At 32.5% G+C, this 21,474-nt stretch overlaps 1 protein-coding gene across 3 annotated transcripts in view; it reads left to right on the forward strand.

Annotated features, from left to right (window-relative positions):
• LOC111001504 (rho guanine nucleotide exchange factor 11) overlaps nt 1-21,474 on the forward strand; it is a 114,179-nt gene that overhangs the window by 35,315 nt on the left and 57,390 nt on the right. For all 3 annotated transcript variants that reach the window (XM_045631408.1, XM_045631410.1, XM_045631409.1), the window contains 5 exons: nt 1,848-1,956; nt 2,720-2,831; nt 3,379-3,504; nt 4,474-4,533; nt 4,854-4,925. In XM_045631408.1, the coding sequence (XP_045487364.1) occupies nt 1,848-1,956; nt 2,720-2,831; nt 3,379-3,504; nt 4,474-4,533; nt 4,854-4,925 (479 nt within the window). The remainder of the gene's footprint in view (nt 1-1,847; nt 1,957-2,719; nt 2,832-3,378; nt 3,505-4,473; nt 4,534-4,853; nt 4,926-21,474) is intronic.

A 21,474-nucleotide genomic window follows, 5' to 3' on the forward strand; every position in this document is an offset into this window, starting at 1 on the left:
ACACTAAAACAAATATTTTCGAAGGTTAGTTGTTTCTTATCATTAATGTTGACTCGTTGATTTTCGATTCAAAAAGTGTCACCATTCCTTTTTACTTTTGCCTCACTTAATATTATTAAAGAATAGTTAAAAAGAAAATTTCGAAATTAGATCTATGAATATAATCAAGTTCAATTTAAGTCAAATTTAAACTGTCTGGCCTACCTCAAATACCGCTTCGACTAAAATACTATATCAATAAAAATAGTTAGTACTCAAAGGTGTGTTCTTATCGGAAATTTATATTAAAATTGATAAAAATTGCAACGATATTTAAGCGTGTAATAATCAATTTTTCTGACTAAATCTTAATTTTGACAAAGCAAATGATTGATTTGAAATTAGTCGGTCGAGGCGTGACTACGTCGAAAGACGTACTTTAATCTAGTAGCAACAGTGTACAGAAATGTTTTAAAACTGATAATCAACGAACGTATATCGTATAACGAGGCAGGGTACACTAATGTTAATATTAATATTTTTCAAATATGTCCTGCGGGTAAGAACTTTATAATTACGCAAAAAGCGGGTTGATTCAAAATTTGCAGCATCGAACGTTTCGTAATTTAAATGTCAAACTGAAATGACTGTGACTTCAACCGATTCATACTTGATAGAAGGAAAATGTAATTTCGATTGTTTTCCTGTAAAATAACTCGGGGATTAATGACGCTTGAAGTAATATTAATTCGCCTTATGTTTTCTAGTTATATAATTGTTCTGGTTCTAAAACGATATAGTTGAGTGATTATTCTCGGTGTATGAATTTAATGTGTGTCGAAAAGTGTAGTAAATATGGTTAACGTCGAAATAAGTGAAGTGAATGCGAGAGAAATTAGGAAGCGATGGTGGCAATCACCCAAACACAAAAAGAAGAATAAGTAAGATGAATATTAGATATGTATTCCTTATTTCTTCTGTAACTATTTGGGAATTACATAAATAAATCCTTTTTGCGTTCATTTAATTTTTTTTAAATTAACTTTGAGTTCTAGTATTTATGTGCGTAACAATTGGGTAAAATGAGCCTATGTCCTTTCGTTTCTAATGTAATCAATACCACCTATAACTAATACTTTGGAGTTTAAATAAGAAATGTATTAATTACATCGTTTCGCTTTTTAAATTTAAATATAATTGAAGACACTTGCAAATGTATGCCTGCATTTCTGATGATAGTAATAGGTAGTTAGTAGATAACAATACAAGTTAGACTATTTATTTATTATTTTAGTAGTCGACAACTCAGGAAATAGTCAAAAATGTAAATATAATGTCTCTTTATACCTTGTATATCGAACGCGTTCGTGGGTTCCGTCATGAATAAAAACTTTGTTCATATGGTTGTCACAAAATTCATCTATCGCTAGTCCCCACGCTAGCGAGCCCCTGTGTTGTGGGGTTACAATTATTCGGGGGTAGGTACATGGTGCATGTAAAAAACATTTTTTTATAAAATAGAAGACTAATAGCTTTCTATACTACTTGAGATTTAAATCCATTTCTCCATTTTTAACCGTACGAAGGTAAAAAAACATTTTTGTAAAATATATTTGAATTCTACACATCGAATTTTGACATTTATCTAAATTTGTGAAAATCTGGACTGGAAATAATATTACTTTATTTATCGAGTATAAGGCGGTCGTTAATCTCTTAAATAAATAAATAAGTATGCGTAAATGTATGAATATGTGAATAGTGTGTGATAGAGTCATGCCAAAATGAGGAGTTGGTAGCTTTATTATTTATTACGTAAATAGACAAAGTATTACAACACGGTAACATAACTATTGTATGTTTGTCAGGCCGGCATCTGTTGCGGCTGCAGTGGGTGGCTCGCGTCCCTCCTTCTTACAACGAGATAAACTGTACAAGCAGCGACTAAAGCAGCTAGCGAAACAGCATCCACAGCCTGTGAGTATCGTAATTACATTGTCTAATGTTATATTGGCTAATTTCTTTTAACACACATTTATCGGTCAACAATTTTGATCACAAATATGATAGGGCGAAAATATTGTATTTTTAAACTTATAATTATTTGTACATAATTTTAAATTTAAACCGGCGTTTCGCGTGCTTTACAGCGTGCGTGGTCACGGTGACTGAAGACAAAGGTGTTAAATGTCAAAAAGTATTACAGCTGCAGAAAATGTTTTGTTATCTGTATTTATTTCCCCGGAGTTGGTATCGACTAAAAGATGTAGGGTTTTTGCAGAAATTGCTCACGGTGTCCTCCATTTTCGCGGGTTGTTTATTTTGAGATTTTAATTTGGATATTATTGGATCCCAGGTGTTTGATAATTTTAGTTTAAATATAATAATACATGTCTATAATCCGTTAAAAAATATTGTATTTTGTTTATTGTATAGTCTAATCGTGTACGAGAATATTAAAAAAATAAAATACATGACACATTAAGTTTTTTGTTTATTATATTGAATTATACATATATATTAGCTGTTATATAGATCAACATATGTAAAGCGGGTTTAATAGATTTAGACGTCTTGAGCGCTGTTAAATATGCAAACTACATACCAAAAAAATTGGGTAACAGCTGCATAGATTTTCTTTTTTTCTTTCTTTAATTTTTTCATCTAGAATACGGACCTAAGACTTATGATGACTATGATCAAAGCCGCTTTTAAGTAACAATATTGTTTTTCATTTCAGTTCATAGTGCGAGGCCACCATTTGCAGTTGCGCGCTTTAACGTCAGTTGCCCATTGCCATCACTGCGATATGACTATAGGCGGTCTGGCACCACAAGCCGTTGTATGCACAGGTTCGAATACAATGTCTCTAATAAAACATGAAATACGTCAATACGGTATTAATAGATTTGTTCACAAATATCTTAATACGATTTGACGAATGTCTATGGCCCAAGTCTCACTCGGAGTAACTGGACTTTAACGAAATCATTATCTCGAAGTTTTCCAGAAGAAAAGAGATTTATTTGAATTTATGTTACAATACTTATTTTATGTCGGTCGATTAAGGTGGATGGTTGAAAATGTATGTTAGTACTTTTGTTCTTAGGATCGCCTACGTTTCGTTTCACCACATTTGCATATAATAGATTATTACTATTATACTATCGTCTATACTCGTAGATATTCTATTATCTATAAATCAACAATCACATTGTTTTGATATAAAATTATCTATGTTTAATTAAATATAAGAAAAAAAAATGCGTTATGCATACAAATAATATTTGTGTGCTGCATATTACTACGCGTATTTGTTCAATTATTTAAGGCGTACCGGCAATACACTATATTGAACAGAAAAGATATATTAATATATATTTATCGTAATTTTGACAGACTGCAAACTCCGATTACACAGAGAATGCGTTCGTAAAGTGGAAGAGACATGTTGTCTCGATGGCGAACATCACAACAACCGGATATCACGATTTATGGAGAGAATACATCCTAACAATATGCCAAGTAAGCTTAATATATTTGTTCACGCTTAATGGTTAGGTAATTGTAGATTTCTTATTAAAATATATATAGAATTTTAGACATTTTTTTGAATGAGCAATGAGGTTGTAGGTGACCCCGCTTGTGTGGTCTTGTGCTCATTTAATACTTCACCGTACGATGAAGGAAAAGATCGTAAGGAAACCAATAAAAAATAAAATAAAATACGTTTATTTTGGAACATAAGATCATCATGGTATCACTTATTCCACGTCAATAAATTCGAGCCTGTTGGCAACCCTACTCATCGGCAAAGAAGACAGAGTGTGTTGCTCGAGAGAAAAAGCCGGCGTAAAAAACTCTCGGTACTCTTTTTAACATCCAACATGCCTTAGACCCAAATAGTCGATGCAGAGTGTGAGGCATAGAAGGTGGATAGAAAAAATAAACGATCACGAAACAGATCACTAACATCACAAAAATTTAAATATAATTATATATTAATCAAATAAAAAAATGAATGTCTGGAAAAAAATACTAGAAATTATCTTTACTATATCTTTGTATAAAATATATATATATATATACTAGCGGATCCGCAATGAATGTATATGTATAACACAATGATAACAAAACTTTTTTTAAATTTCGGGACAGCCTAAAATTAAAATTCGAATATTATTTAAAATTTGACACTGCGATGGTAGCGCCGTCTGTCGGATCCAATGTAAAACATTCCAAAATCAACAACAACGAATAAATTGAAAATTAATTAAAAAAACATTGTCCAGCGGACAAAATTGAACACGCACAAAAAGTTTCGTCTAAATCGGTCCAGTCGTTTAGGAGCAGTTCAGTCACATACACACGCACACAAGAAATATATATATTAAGATTTATATTGCGTATACATTAGAATCTGAATTTGTAACTTAGATTTTTTTAAAACCAATATAATATGCGATACATTTTATAATAATGCTATTTTTTCAGGTCAAGACTCAAGCGATCGGAAATCTCGAAAGTCGTCTGGAACTGCGAACTTTCTTAACAGTTAGTGCATATTTTATAAATATTGTAAAATATTCTTGATTTGTCCTCTATAATTATCTTTATTTGTTAAATTTAGGTATTGTTTCATTAAAACTGTGACGTATCATAACTTTTAAAAATTTGCTATAAAAAACAGTACCATTGGCCTTATTAAACGAGGACAAAAATACCGTTTAAAACGCCCATCACCAGGCGTATAATATGATAGATATTATTTCGGCAGAATGCCTATGAAGGATGCCCATTGGTGACATTCCACACACATAACTTATGATATGTAAAATATATTCTAGAAGTGATGGACTGTTTTTTTTTTGTAGTGGAACGCAGTTTTCGGAAGATGGAAGATGAGCCCACCTGGGAACAGACCCTCACGCCTACTCACAATCAAGGTCAGTCAAGGTCATATATAATAACTATAATTTTAGCTTTTTATTTCAGCATTTTGTTTATGACACAGCCTGTACCTACGTTTATCGAGATACGGCATTAAAAAAAATGTATAAGTTATAGACTTCAATAGCACATATGTAATGTACATAACTTTAACGAGATTTTCAGTTTCTAGACGCATTTTTGTACATGAAGCGTTATAAAGTCAATGTGTTTATGTATAAGAAATATTAGGTTGCCAGTCATAAGAGTGCGACTCTCATATTCTCATACTCTGAGGTAATATGGCTTTCTGTTTAATGCTCAGTGATACACTCAGCGCTAATACACTCGTTCGTAAAGGAGGAAAGTGGCATGTACCAAATCAAAATATGTGACAGACAGATGACTAATCACTTATTAATTTGTCCATGGGCGACGGTAGCTGACATCAGATATGATAAACAGTCACTGACGTATACGACAAAGTCAAATTGACATTCCGAAACATTATCAATTTACGTTCGCCCTTCCCAATGTAAATATGAATGACATTGTTGGGAGACATCCAGTGTTTCTATATCCGCGCCGACCAGAATACCTTGACCTTTGCGTTATTTATTTACGTTTCACTAAATTGATGTGTTATTAATAGTCGTTGAATTAAGTCAACATAATATTACTTATTGGTCATAATTATTGTGTAGAATAGATTGTAATTCATGTAAAGTCACACTCTTTTTTATGAAATTTGTTGTAGGAAAAAGAATATAGTTGTGTTCGAAAATTTGGACAAACATACCTTGGGATATATGGTTTTGTCACAGAGAAGTGACAACAACGTAATATTCGAGTTCATAATGGTAAAAGTATGAATTTTCTGATAACAGCAATTAAAGGTAGAAAACTGAAATGTCTGCGTATCTCTATATCAAAAATCCTACCGTATATTCTACGAGTCTTATGTCCGGTTTGTGAGGTTTATTTGTTAATTAATTTATTTAGAAAACCTTAACTTACTGTACAAAATATTTGTTATTAAAAATGAAAATTATAAGGTTTACAGACCAAATATTATATAGAGAAGTGTATGGTGTGTGTGTGTGTGTGTAACTGAAAAAGTCTGTTCTCTTAATGGTTTGGAGAACCATGTATGTTTGAATACACTTATACCCAATAGCTTAAATCCTATTAAAATATTTAAGTTAACATCAGGTGAGCCTCCTGCCCGTTTGCCCCCGGTTCTTTAAAAAAAAAACAAATTAAAATGACCAACTATTGAAAGTGACTCATAGTCGTCAGTCGGTATAAATAGAGATTTTAATTGTTCTTTGAGTGTTCCCCGCCGGTTGTTTCTGTGCTCACGGGAATGTTTTTGTAGAAGTATTTGCTGTTATCGGCTTTTGATTGATGAAAATGTCTATACATTTTCATTTACCGTTTAACTAGTACATAAATCTGTATATTGTTTTATATTATTGATTTGACATAACTAACATTATTAAATTTGAAAAAAAAAAACAATACTTGGTCTATATATATTTTAATTTTGTTAGCACTGAAAGGGATCGCAAGAAATATGTAGTTTTTTTTGGAATTAATGTTTATGAAGTTCAGTATTTAAATACAATCATTATAGGCATGTTCGAGTTGAACATCGTAAGTTGTAAGCTCGCGTAAGCTCCTGAAAGTTTCAGAAATTCAGACTGAAAGTAGTAGACGCGGGGTTCGCGCGCCGAGCGGTCGGCTGCGTTACGTGTCATATTGTATTACGTTGTTTGTGTAGGTTGAAGTTCTGTTCATCCAGTATTTGTATGATTTTTATTTGGAATTTACGCAGGGCGTGTTTCTTTTTTTTGACCAATTTTTTAATGCATATTTTAACTTGTTGTCATATATCGTGTCTGACTTTGTCGTTTTTCTTGCTTATCGCAATTAAGTTAAATAATATTATTATATTTTGCTTGACCTAACACCTTGAGATAAACATGAGATTAAATATATAATTAATTAATTACACCAGGCTACTAGCAGACAGGGAATCTCATTTATCCGTGTCTGAGATAGATTTTATTTACCGTCTTATATACATATTTATATATAAACAAAAGACCCGTTGAGGCCTATCACGGACAACCATAACCCGTAAACCTTGGAGAATTATGTACACATTTACAGAAAAAATCTGGTTTGTAGGCTTTTCCGTGAATGTTTTCCAATTTTCTGAGTTCCAAGATTAAAAAAAAAGGAAATTCAAAACTGTTGTTAAGCGCAAGAGCTTGTCATTTTGCAAGTCATTATTATTTATATAGTTTAAGAAATTACTTTTAAATTTTAAGTCAGTTTGTAAATAATCTTACTTAGGCTAAATATGTATTATAATATTAGTATGATCTTGTTTGCTTAAGTATGAAAGACATTGAGTTATTGGTAAATTGTGTTTAATAAGCGGCGTTTTATTCAAAACACGACTTCAATGCAATTAGGTTTAAATTGGCTTCCAGACTGCTAGCTGCAAATTATAGTCTTACCGTTTTTACAATAGAATATATATAGGAGACAATATGTGAATTGAAATTAATTAATTCGATGTAAAAGTGATGATTTATTAGGACATCTATTGAAGAAAGTTAATACGAATGTATTTTATTTTCACAAAAAAAGGAATCTATTTTTTTAAGAAATGGGATACTCCTAACTAAGCAGGCAACTCGCCCACTAAAATGGATGTCCATGGGCGACGATGACTCCCGTTGGGTTATGTCCTGTCCTATCCAATACAAGGAATCGATGGAGAACAATCGAATCTAATTACGACAAAGCTAACACTAAGAGCATATATAGTGCCCTACTAAAACAACTACCAAATCGATGCTGCTTACTAAATATTAGTTTAAGTGTTTAGATGTCATTGGAGGAACTTACCACCATACCATAGAGCAGAGAATGAATTACACTCGTTAAATATTATAATTAGCGTATTACTCACGTTTGTCTGTGACTACGTTCATTGACGTCCGGAAAGCGGTGTATCAGTATTTATAGGCGTCGCCGCGGGCCCACTACTCTATTCCAACGCTTTGTTTGGTTTTTCTTAGTATGAAGCATATTGGTATCTACTAACGAGAATTACAATAGAAAAGGTCAATGACCTTAATTGTAGTCTTGCAGGATCATAAGAATTACATTTCTTTAAAAACCAACCTAATATAAGCCTCTACATAGTCTACCTAGATGCATAGCGATCTGTTTTTGTAACAATAAAAAATATAATATTATTACATCCAATTTTGTATTTTTTATGTACCGATGTATTAGTAGCGAGCGTTGGCAGGTTTTTGTAAGCACAAAATAATAAAATACAAAAGCTTATTATTATAAATCAGATCGTAACTGGCTAACATGTATAAGATTTTGGACCTTTTTGTGTAAAGATAAGGCTTGGTATCACTGGACAACACATTGAATTTTCTAACATATCACACATGAGACTATATGTTATATACTCAACTATGTACAATATGTTGTATATTGATAACGCGATACAATATAAATGCAACCGGTTTAAGCAATCAGTGTTGCAGCTTTTCAATTGAGAGAAATAGTTCAATTATCTTTATAGTCCTACTATTGTTTGCGATGACACACTGCACTATACGACATAACTTTTTGTTTCATACGTTATGCATCGCAATTATAATTAAAACATTTAATATATAATTATTAGGACTTGAAAGGATAACGACTTTAACAACAATTATTATCAAAGCTAGATGACCGAATAAAAAAAGATATAATGTTACTAAATTTGTTGAATTTTCTATCTTTAGTTATTCTTTTTGTCCCTACATTCATAGCATTTGCTTTACCAATTTAGTTTCAGGATTTATTGCACTAAGTGAACTTTGTGTTTACAAACAAACTCGTAAACTTAACGCGAAATTTTAGTTATGCGAAGCTTTCTATTACTTTAATTATTATGTTAGGTATGGGAGTGGCGACCCTTCTCAAGGGTACAGCTTATAAAGTAAGGCGCCAAGAAAACAGCGGTTTATTCCGGTATGGCGATTTGTATTTCCGTTCATGGCGCTTTTAATGTTCATCAATCAATTTGTAGTTATTGAAAAATGCAAGGAAAATGTTTAACTTTAATAGAGAGATAATCTAATTAATGATGTTTCACTGCGTCAGGGGCCTTTCAAGTATTACGTAAGCACTATAGATGTAAAGGTCTTTGGTGGAATTTGGTCATTACGTCAACAGTAATTAGTAGGTCTGTAATAATTTACACATATTACCACCCACACATTGTCTATTCTTCAAAACGAAATGCACCATCTGGGATTCCTTAAAAAAATGTAACCGTTTATATACTATTACTTTTGGGAGTTTTGCTTAATTTTGCTGACAAGATGAAGGGCAGAAAATCTGCTTACTTAAAGGCGAAATATTAAAGAAAATCTTTTTGATACTACTGTAAATGTAAAAGTAATATTCTATGCCGTGTAAATGGAGGCAGCAAAAAATCACACACTTTAATCGTGTTTTTACTGGAGTTATTTGTTCTGTCTTGCGTCATCCAGCTCCTACTCTGTTTGATCGACTTTATACTCAAAACAAATGGATTTTATGTCCATCGGACGTTAACGATGACGTGGTGTGAAAAAATTCTTAATCACCTCTGTTTCGCTATGTTAATATTGTTTAAACAACAATGAAATATAACTTTCGTGTTACTAAACATTTATTGTGACGACTTTATAAATCAGCTTCAAGCAAAACTGACACGCGGTATACTTTGCTAACTGCTATGTATACATACGTACAATCACATTGAATTTGGTTGTCAAAATAGATAAATGCCTTATAACGAAGAGCGTAATCCTAGCCATAGCTACGACTCGTATATTTTTGCTACATTTGACAGCCTTTTGTATGCGGAAATTGTTAGTGAAATTTTTGCAATTATTGAATTCCTTTTTACTTGTACGCTCTGGTAATTACTTAAACTACATTCTTCCCGAATCCTTTTGATTGCTTGATTATGTTAGCCTTCGGTCCCCTCACGGCCTTTTTAATCGTGAATCGTGTTTACTAATTTGCCACAAATGATTTGTTATGTGTAAACTTAGCGCGTACAATTTTATCTGTCTGCCGGTGGTATCTCATCCTGCTGATATGTTCGCTGACATTTCACCCAAATGTCAGCGGGTTTTCTGGAATAACTATGTTAGTGCTAATCAAATAATAGACGTGAAGGGTCTAATAATTTCATCTGCGTATCACAAAGTTTATACTTTGTGATACGCAGATGTTTTAAGAAAACTGTGTGAACATAAAGTTACAGTGATAATTTTTCAAAATACCTTCATATTCACATAAAAATACCTCGTCGAAAGTAATAGTGATTATAGTTCATATAATATATAATATTAGTTTTATATTAAACGGCTGTAACATATTTATTTAATAATATGATTTATTTTTGAAATACCGACCAATTTAAAAGACAATTTCTCGAACAATACAAACAATTAGATGGTCTGAAGTGTCCTATTTGCTCTCAGGCGAAGCGCGGGTAATGTGAAAGCTAGCACAGATACGAATTTAATTCTTGTGGGGCCCCTGGAGCTTCAGTTGGATAAACAATATTTAAATATATCCTTATATGTATAACGATTTTGATTGTCCTTAAATTAATCGAATGTTTTTGCTAGTAAATTCCCGGGGTTTAAACTAAAATCTATTACATTATTTATCTTTATAACGATTTTTAAGATATAACTATTTCCAATATCAGGCTTATTAAAAGTAATTTTTAATGCAACAACACATATACTTAAAAGTAATTAGTGAGTAAGCACTTCTATGGAATACTATTCATATACCTACTAAGTCTTAAACCGTAAACACAATTATTACGATATAAATTATATGTAGGTAAATGGTTCCCTATCGGCGATAGATCTTTACATATTTAAGCTTAAAATCCGCTCCTGTTTATTAGACTCGCTAGTAGGATGTCGTAGCGGAAACGATAATAGAGCAATAGAAAACACTGGGTCAAGGTTTCCACTGGAATGAGACGGTTCCTTGCTGATTTTGTTTTTTCTTTTGCAGTTCGTTTCTTCGGTGCATTACACGTGTCTTACGTGAAAGTGTAAATTTTTATTCAACCATCTTTGACTAATACGTGATCGATAAAGTAATTTTCTTGGATTGTATGGGAGATGATGTAAGATGAGAGGCTAATTGAATTCTGTCATGTTAAAAAGCTCCAAACCACAAAGGCGGTTGATATTTGTCTTTGATAATAATTTTACACGCGGCCGTAATTCTATGTAAAAAGAAAATGTAAAAGAAATCGCTCCCGGCTAATCTTAATCAAAAGTCAGATAATTGCTTACTAAAAAAAATATAGACCACTAAATATGTTTATATATTATTTTAATTATATAGTTATTATTACAATTATAGGTACTTTTTTATGCCTAAGACTGTTAGTCTAAAGCTCAAACGTGTGCAGAAATTTTCTAAGCGACACCCGATGATTGCGTAATTTTTTTACTACCTTCTACTTGACTACTTTAGAGGATTTCATACAAGTTCCCTACTGTCTTGTATGAAATCGTCGAAAGTTTATTTATCAAAGACAACACAACCACACACAGCTCACTAAAAATAATGTATGAGAGATCGACAAAGGTATTTTTATTTGCTATTTTCTTAAAGTACGTTAGCATTATTGAGTTTGTCCAATTACATTTTAAAAGAAGCTCTAGGTAACATTGTCCGATGATAGGATAAAAGTCGATAAAACCAATGGAGATCAGCGTGTCAAGGTCTGTTTGGAACGTGAGAGATTGGGTAATGCTTTTGTCTCGAACGAGGAAGAAAATAGCTTTCTGTGTACACCGATCAGCTATTTCTTATCTTTTTTCTCCTCGGAGTTGTGTGTTCCTAGATTTCATGTAGTGTCACTTTCATTTGTTTTTTATGGTTTATGTTAATTGTATTTTTTTAAATAAGTGTATTAATAAGATTATAGGTAGAAAATCTAAAATTGAAATACTCATGAAAACCTTTCAGGTCACAGGATTTTAGTTCTGAACATAAGGTTCTGTTATAATTTTATTCATGCAAAATAATAATACATTTGTTTCAATTCGACTTGCAATAATTTTGATATACTAAATAGCTTTTTCAATATGTTTTGTATTTCACTTTGATTCTCTGATACTTGGGAATGTTAAGTGTGTGCTGAAATGTAATCTTTAGTACATAGATATTTTTGGCAATAACAACATACATAACACGTTAATTGTTGTGATATTTTAATAACTATATATCATTATGTCTTAATAAATATACCAGCTCTTGTTTTTTTTTAAACAGGATTATACTGAGGTCTGACCTTTGAGCCAGGAGTCAAAAGGGACGTGCTTGTTTGAGAGTACTCAATTAAAAGTTTCTAACAAAAAGACTGTTTAATGTACCTACTGCTGAAAAGAAGTAGGACAATTTAAAATACGCTTTGTCTTTATTCTTTTGTACTCTTGGTGATTTTAAATTTTCACCTTAAGCCAGAGTTTGTTATTGTCAAGCATATGACTAATATGCTAAACAAAAATCAAAATATTAAGACTTACATACTACTTGTGTGTTACATATAGACGCGTGATAAATTATAATTCTTTGGCGTAGCAGGGTAAAGATCTTATAAAAAAAAATTTCGTTCGCCTTCTACTTTTGTAGACAAAACGACACTAGCAGGTATCAATACATGTTTTATTATAACGCATTACCTAGTTAATAATAAATGGACATTTTTATTTTAAAATGTTGAATATCCTAGTTCAGGGTGTCGGTTTTTGTGACGGAGTCTGTGTGACTTTTATCGTTTATCCCTAACGCGCCAAAAGAAGTATAATTACAAAAAATAGCTTACATTCCCCCAAACCAGTGACAGATTCTAAACGGAGAAATCGGTTAAGTATGCGAGATCATAAATGGAATTGATGTCTGCTACCGAAGCATTCGGGAGCTCCACTGTCTGTGTAGACAGCACGAATGCCTCCTGGATCTAAAATACTTTTCAGCCACATACAGTTCCGATGCCCATGCAATCTGTTTTACTCCTCAAATAATTTAGTGGTAATTCTCTCTCCGTTTTATCGGTATCCTATCAATAATAGTAATGATTTTATTACGTTGTAAAAATAATTATGTATTATCTTTAATATTGTTAGTCTCGTTAAAACTCGAGAACGACTGGAGCGATTTGGCTAATATTGGTGTTGAATTATTAGTGGAAGGCCAGATAAGGTTTAAACCGTGGGATACATAAATAACAAGTAAAGAAAAATACTAAAAACTACAATTTAATTTTCCACTAAAAACTGTTTCTAGTTGCGAAACATTAGATGTCTCTTGTCTCTTTAGAAATAGAAAATTTTTCAATTGGTTGTCATATATAAAGCCTTCATAAATTTGTGATTTATAGCTTGTAATATATATCCTAATTTATTTACTGTGAACTGTAAGCAATGTTTCTTTTGAAATCTTTGTAAAAGTTTTGCAGGTTCAAATAAGTTTAAACTCTATTGAAGATGAAAATCTCGTTCAAGCAAAACCTTGTTACATAATATAATATAAATTTAAAATGAGGCGTTATTGTAATCATTACAAACTTTTATAGTGTAGCAAATTGTTTGATATATCAATAGTTGACTTTCTAGTATGACTTCGACCAAGTTATGAATATTAATGTCCTGAGCTAACAACTAATCTTAACTTAATTACCTAAAAAAATTAATAAATAAATACCTTAAATATTTATGTAAAAAAAATCTTTCAGCGGTGTTGGTTGGTATAGTGGTAAACGCTTCCCGTATCTTAATAAATAAATATTATGAAACAATTCGATACCCCATAATGTAACATCTACGTAAGCTTTGGAGAGTTTATTTCGGTTTCTCTTTAAAATACTTCACAATGCTTCGCTTTATTTTAAAATCGTTGCGTAGAGATGTGGGGTCACTCTTCATCTTCTACCGCATTTACCATGGAGAGTGTTCAGAGAAGTTGTTCGGATTAATACCTGCAGCTGAGATTCATCATCGGACGTCAGGCCAGAATACGAAATTCCACCCGTATCACCTCGACGTCCGCCGTTTCAAAACTGAGCGCTGAATCCAATTTGGAGCATCCAATATTGCCACAAACCTTCTGATTTTATGTTTATTGATTTAACGGGTACCTATAGTGCAGGTCGCTGTGCATTTCATGGCTTAGGCGCCATGGCGTCTACGGAGGGATGTAGGATTTAGGGTGAGGGGAACGCATACTTGCTGGTGTTTGTATACCAATTGATAGGACATGCTTTTTTTTATAAAAAGGTTAGGGTTTTGCGGCTTAAATTTCTTGTCTATTTTCTAAAATTGTAGACAACACGTGAACCACTTAATTAAGAAAATTAAAAATAAAACAATATCTAACGTAACATAACATGTGCATCTGTTTAAACGTGAAATAGAACAAGATAGATCTAATAGCTTACATTAAAATGCAATAAATCATATAACGGTTGCATCGGGTAATGTGAAATATAAATAGTGGCTCGTGTCTCTCGCATGGGGAACACCGTGGATCGATAGCATAAAAATCTTTAAATATTTGTTAAATCATCCTGATAATTTGAGAGATACCAATTAATATTATAGGAGTTGAGTATTCATCTCAAATTTTAGTTATTTCCTTGTAAAAATCAGACCAAATTTTAATTAAATTCTAAGTAGACGGGCGATCATATAGCATTAAACTTTTAAGAAAAAAGATTACATATAGAGACAATAGTCAAAGTCACAATCTTGTCGGGAGCTACAATCAAATATGTTGAACTTATTACAGACAATAGTTACACATTTAGATATAAGACTTTATTATTATATATATTCCAGTGGTTGCTACCATTTAGGTCTGGGCCTCAGATTATTGTGTCTGATCCATGATCATTTCTTAAGGACATGCACATAAAGTGCATTTATTATGCACAATATTGTCTATGTAGGTACAGTGTCGAAGATACTGTAGGTATTATACTTTAAGTAATTAGAATCAAACAATAGGGTTGTTAGCGTATAATTTAAAGCACGTAAAAATTATTTATTTTGAAGGATGTGTAAGCTAACGGTACGTTAAATGTTGCATCGGCCAACTGTTCGTTTCGTTTATAGAACAAAGTTCCGGTATCGATCTACAAATACTATTTCAGAATTCACTGTAATCACCACTGTCTCCTGTAGGGCTGCGAAGGGAATACGACGAATAGTTCAGATATGGTTTGCATTACTTTTTTCATCAATTTACACCAGCAGATGGTTTTATTACTATCCAAAGGAATGAAGAAATTGTTCAGTATCAGACTCTTGGCTTAAAAGATTTTAATTTGTATAACTTTCAAGCTTTAGAATAGAACAGTCTCGATAGACTCGTTGATTTTGTTTTCGAAGTAGTGGAAACATTTCTTATACATTTTTTATGCCTTATCTATTTCAATTTTATGAATATTGTAGTATGTATTTATTCTCTTCTTATTTGGATTTCCCGTCGGCTGAAGCCACGAATCTTTATAATTATTTGTAAATTGATCTGTAATAATAATATCTGTATAATAATCTGTGTAATTGATTAAAGTGATCTGTTTGTTTCATGATAAATAAATAATGCGACTGCGCTTTATCTCTTGAATAACATGGGGATACAACAGATACAACAGACAACCCTAAGATTTTAATTGTAATGACAAGCCTATTTATATATGGTTTTAAGTGTCTTCGAATCTCGAGTTCGAAATTCTACTAATGGAATCTGGATTATCAAAAGTAGACTGCGCAAATCTATGAGATTTTTTTACGTAAGTTTCAAAACACAGAAATATTTTAATCTTACAATTAATACTTGTTTTATACTTTTATTCGATAATTCTACTAATTCTTATGGTCAAGTATAGTATTGATTTTTCTTTATTAATTAGTTTTCAATCTTGATGTAAAATACTGCAGCTAATATAATGGTTAGGATACGCCCAATATATCCTATATGGGTCAGGTCCTTTAAGTGGAATGCGATGCGCGTGCATTTTGTTATCAGTATGGAACAGCGCCAAGCGGTCAAGGTCATCGGCCACCACTTGACACCAAAACATTTGCTTGAGATATGGGAAATCTGTTATATTTGTAAATATTTCAACTACCATTGAAACGCAAGAGATCGAAGTTGAGATTCATTATTAATATCTAAACTTATAATATTAGTATTTGTGATAGCAGTGAAGTAGGCCTAGGGGCCTATCTATTAGGCCCTAGGTTCGATCCCCGGCTGTGCACCAATGGACTTTCTTTCTATGTGCGCATATTACCATTCGCTCGAACGGTGAAGGAAAACATAGTGAGGAAACCGGCTTGCCTAAGACCCAAAAGCTCGACTCATTGACAAATGATCTTGAAACAGATACAGAATTTTGAGGCCCAGACGTAAAAAGGTTGAAGCGCCGCTGATTTTTATTATATTTTTATTTCTGATACAATTAAATGCACTCATTGCATAGTATCCGAAGTATCCGACTAGCTATTATGTGTTAAAAGCATTAAATATGTGGCAAAAAACGTTATTTGTATGAAAAATCTTTTTATCCGTGAACCACTACAGGCGCTATAAATAACTATTAAACTCTAACGAAAATTTATTGAGGGTAGCCTTGAACAATATATTTTACATTACGCGCTACCCTCGAATATAAATAATTGAAAATTTGTACATACTTCGGCATATGTTAAGTGTAATGATTAATGCCTGTGTCCCCTTACACGAGAAAAATAACAATGTGTACGTAACCTGGTGTCTGGACGTCCGCCAAACAGCTGATTCACTCCGTGCGGAACAGTGTTATAAGTTTTACTTGTGTCTAATATAGTTCAAAATGTGCTTAGCAAAATGTAAAGGTTATTTTAAAGTCCATTTTGCATTTTAGATATTAATTAAATGAACTTGTAGATTGTTCATTCCAATTTATTTGAAGTAAAACTTACAATCGAAACTGTAACTTTATAAAAACAGCAGGTAATGGTCGTGAATAACGATAAATTATGATGTCTCAAGTTGACTATAATTCTTCATCTATTGCTGTACGTGAACAATAAAATGCGGGAAACATCCCGCTCCTCTGGCGACTGGCCAAAGGTCTATGTACATTCGTGCACGAAACAATTTGTAATAAAATACACTCGCGACTTTGATTACGTAGCGTAACTTAACACATAGTCTATAATTAACCCCATAAGTTATCGGGATTATCAATAAAAATTTAGATTTTTTTTAAATTTAATTTTTGATTTGCGCCCTTGATGGCATTAAATCGGTTAAACAAGTACTGAAAATTAACGATTAAAATCGATGTACAAAATTGACGAAATTTTTTGAGTTAAAATTTAAAAAGTTTTACAGTTGTTCAATAATAATAATAAAACTAAAAAATATGGTTGTAACGAAATTAATCTCACAGTGTACCTTGAGTTTGGTGTGGGGGGCCGTTCTAGTAAGCAGATTTTCGGCAATTTATCCCCCCTTCTCTTGTCATAAAAAGTAGCAAAGTTCTCAAAAATAATAATACATAATCCTCGATAGTGCATTTCTGAGTAAGCATAGGCAATGTGTAAAAAAGTAAATAATTACTGTTGACGTAATCACCAAATCCCACCAAAGTCCTCCCCCCCCCCCCTACCTCTATAGTGCTTACGTAACTCTTGAAAGGCCCCTAGCCTATTGGTTTCATAAATCTCGTTTTAGCGTCCATTCATTTACATTAGGTCCGCACGTTCACTAATATCGTCAGTCGACTGAAAAAGTGTGAAGGGTGGATGCACCCGTGATTCGATTTTAGATGGCCTATGAAAAGGTTGCAAAGTTGTAAGGAATGTACTTTTTCATTTTTGATCGATTGTAAAGATAATACTAATAGACTTTTAGTAACTAATAGAATACTTGATTTATTTGTTGTCGTTTGTTTATAAGTTATAAAGTTGCATACGAGTATAACCATAGATTAACTAGGTAAATGTTATAAAACTAGAATGTATGTTTCTAACTAACTTCCTCATCAATGGATTATTCTTAGCCAGGAAACCCTTTGGTATGCCTTTGCATAGATTTTTAATGTATCAACGTTATTACTACAAATAAATAAAATTTAAATTCCACTTTAATAACGCGTTGTTTTAATTACACGAGTAGGAGTTGTTATCAGAAGAAAACGCGATTCGATTTAAGTCAGATGAAACGGTTAAATAGGTATTTTATTATGAATGTAGGTGCTTTAAAAGTATTGAAAACATTCTAAATAATTTAAGCCCAAAATGTGGTGTAAGATAATTTAAGTATTTAACCCTTTGAAGTTTTAAATTGAGGCATGTAGGTGCTAGCGTCCCATTTGTTGAGTGTTGTGTAAAATGTCATTGAGCCATGATATTTGGGCCACTTGGCTAAATGCTATCAAAATATTTTTCCTATATTTTGTGGTTACATTGAAACGAGAATAGAAAGTGTTTTCCGTAGTTGCATTTTGAATCACAATAACAAATCAATTAGATAAATTTAATTCCTTTAATAGTGTCTAAAAGTTATAAACATTTTTTTGTCTAGATTAAATTTTTTTTTTATTATGGAACATAAGATAGGTAGGATCTGTAGGCATCCCTACTCATTGGCAAAGAAGACAGAGGGTGTAGGCCAAGAGAAAAAGCCGGCGTAAAAAGCTCTCAGTAGTCTTTTAAAAATCGCTTTTTCAAACAACACTTATTTTAAAACAAATATAGCAAATTAATTAGAAGTAATCTAGCACTAAAAGGTTAGCTTATCCCAATTTAAAACATAGGATCATCATCATGTAATTCTTATTAGTAACATTTGTCGTAATAATACGAAAACATTGAAACAGTGGATTGATCGTAAACTGAAACAGGTCATAACGTTTTATCGTCCGTCATTCCTTCGCCGGTGACTACGATATAATACGCTGTAAACCGTATTTTTAAGCATTTGGAAAAATATACGAGCGAAATGCTATATATTTCGGTAGTAGAGTGCTCTTACATAATTTATGTGTTCTATAAAATAAATTAAGTACCTTAAAGGGTTGATCGAGGGGCAAATTCGAAGGCAAGTGGGTTAAGGTTTGGACTTTTACATTTAATATTCCGATGTGATGCAATTCCTTACATTCCTATATCAGTTAAACTTAGACGGCAAGTTGCATTCCTTCTGGGAAGCAGGTGTCCATAGGCGTCGGTGAGCACTTGACTGTAAGTGACACAACATACAGAACTTATCGTTTGCGTCCTGTCTCAGAAAAAAAATATTTTTATACGTGTTAATTGTAGGAATTGAATCTACGTCATTGACGTATAACGGAGGCTGCTTTAGCCTCACACAATATTAAAAAAAATGACGTATCATTAAATAGCGGAGCTTAAAAAAAATCCTGCCACTGATATTCGTATTTCAAGATATTCGATACTGCATATGTTACTCAAAACTAAACCATTTAATAGCAACATGTAATCATACCCTATCTGATACCCAGTATGGAAGTAGCGTCGCGTCTGACACAGATGTAATCTCTTTGATCTCAACAGATTGCGCTGTCGGCACAGCTCGGACACGCCTTCGCATGCTATGTTATAACTTATACGATGGACACGTTTAGGGCTTTAGCTTTGAATCTATGACAGGTTTCGCGGTACAAAAAGATATTGTGTACATATCTTCATGCTTTCTTTTATTGTAAATTCTTGAGAATGGAGGGTAGTTCAAAAATTTCCCATTATTTGGAATAATCCGTTGAAGAGCTTATTTGAAAATACCGTTTAAAAATTAAAATTTAATAATTGACTAATCACAATATGCAGTCTGTGTTAAATATAAAAAACATAATATTTTTGATTAGAACTCAAATTTCTTAGCGCGTACTGTTTATTAAGAAATCAAGTTCATTTTATCCCTCAACTTAATATATGGCTACTGATGTATGTTTGATGTATTATATACACTATTATATATGACAGTTATATTATGTCCCCAGGTAATCTCCTGTGATTGATATTTGCACAGAGGGTCCGTTCGTCTAATTACCCTGATTTAGACGTAGTATGCATTATAAATACCCCCAGAGTTGAGTAATGAATCTTATATGTGAATCATTGATAGTATAAATTTCGAACTTACGGTCAACCGATTCATAAACCAGTTAGTAATAATTAAAACAAGTTCTCGATTTATACAATTAAAAACTAACTTAAGGTTCATAAATTAATATACTTTAAATTACCTAAGCAGATATTAACTTTCTTAGCTGCATCGTTCTTCTATATGATATTTAATCGAATAATTGGTAGTAATTTAACAGTCGAGTTTTGAGTGTTATATACTATTTTATATCTTATATATAAAATTCTTGTGTCACGGGGTTAGTAACCGAACTCCTGCAAACGGCTCGACCGATTCTCATGAAATTTTGTGTGTGTATTGGGTAGGTCTGAGTATTGAACAACATCTATTTTTCATCCCCCTAAATGTTAAGGGTGGTCCACCCCTAAATTTTTTTATTTATTTTTTAGACAAATTTTTTCGTTTTTATTTTTTTACGATACACCATACAAAAATACATGCAACCCTAAATTTTCACTCCTCTACAATCATCCCTTATGTTTTTTTTGTTAATTATAAACTTTAATTTTTTGGCACAAAAACATGGCAAAACAACGTTTGCCGGGTCAGCTAGTATATATATCTAATACTGTGAAGAGAATAGTTTTAAAAGTCTTTACCATTATAATTTTGGTGTCTAGTATTTTGGTGAATAGTATTCTGACAAATATTGTGTTGAACGAGTAATTTGGAACCAGAACAAATTGATAGTGTGAAAAGTGTAGTGCAATGTAATGAGCTCGGCGGAGGAAGGCTGTGGTGTGCGACGTCGGCGCAGCATCAAACGACTGTTGCGCAGCCTCACCGCTGATCGGCTGCAGACAGGTGATGCTCTGTTGTGTATTGTATATATAATAGTATACTCTGTAACTGTATAGTAGACTCTGATCTTCGCGATAGTAGATAGAATTAAAAATAAGGTTAAATTGCCGAATCCAACTGAAAGTATTATTATTATTTTTTATAGAACAGGGGGCAAACGGGCAGGAGGCTCATCTGATGTTAATTGATACCGCCGCCCATGAACACTCGAAGCTAGAGGGCTCGCGAGTGCGTTGCCGGCCTTTTAAGAATTTGTAAGCTCTTTTCTTGAAGGACCCTAAGTCGAATTGGTTCGGAAATACTTCAGTGGGCAGCTGGATCCACAAATTGGCAAATTAAGCAATGACGCATCTATGCATCCAACAATTTAGTTGCAATATCAAAATAAACCTATCTAGAGTTTATTTGTGCCGGAATTTTGTTTATACGCGAATCTACAGAGTGCCGAGTTTTGCTTTATATAAACAGTACTAAGAACAATAAACA

The sequence above is a fragment of the Pieris rapae genome, chromosome 15, assembly GCF_905147795.1.
Source record: "Pieris rapae chromosome 15, ilPieRapa1.1, whole genome shotgun sequence".
Classification (NCBI taxonomy): domain Eukaryota; kingdom Metazoa; phylum Arthropoda; class Insecta; order Lepidoptera; family Pieridae; genus Pieris; species Pieris rapae.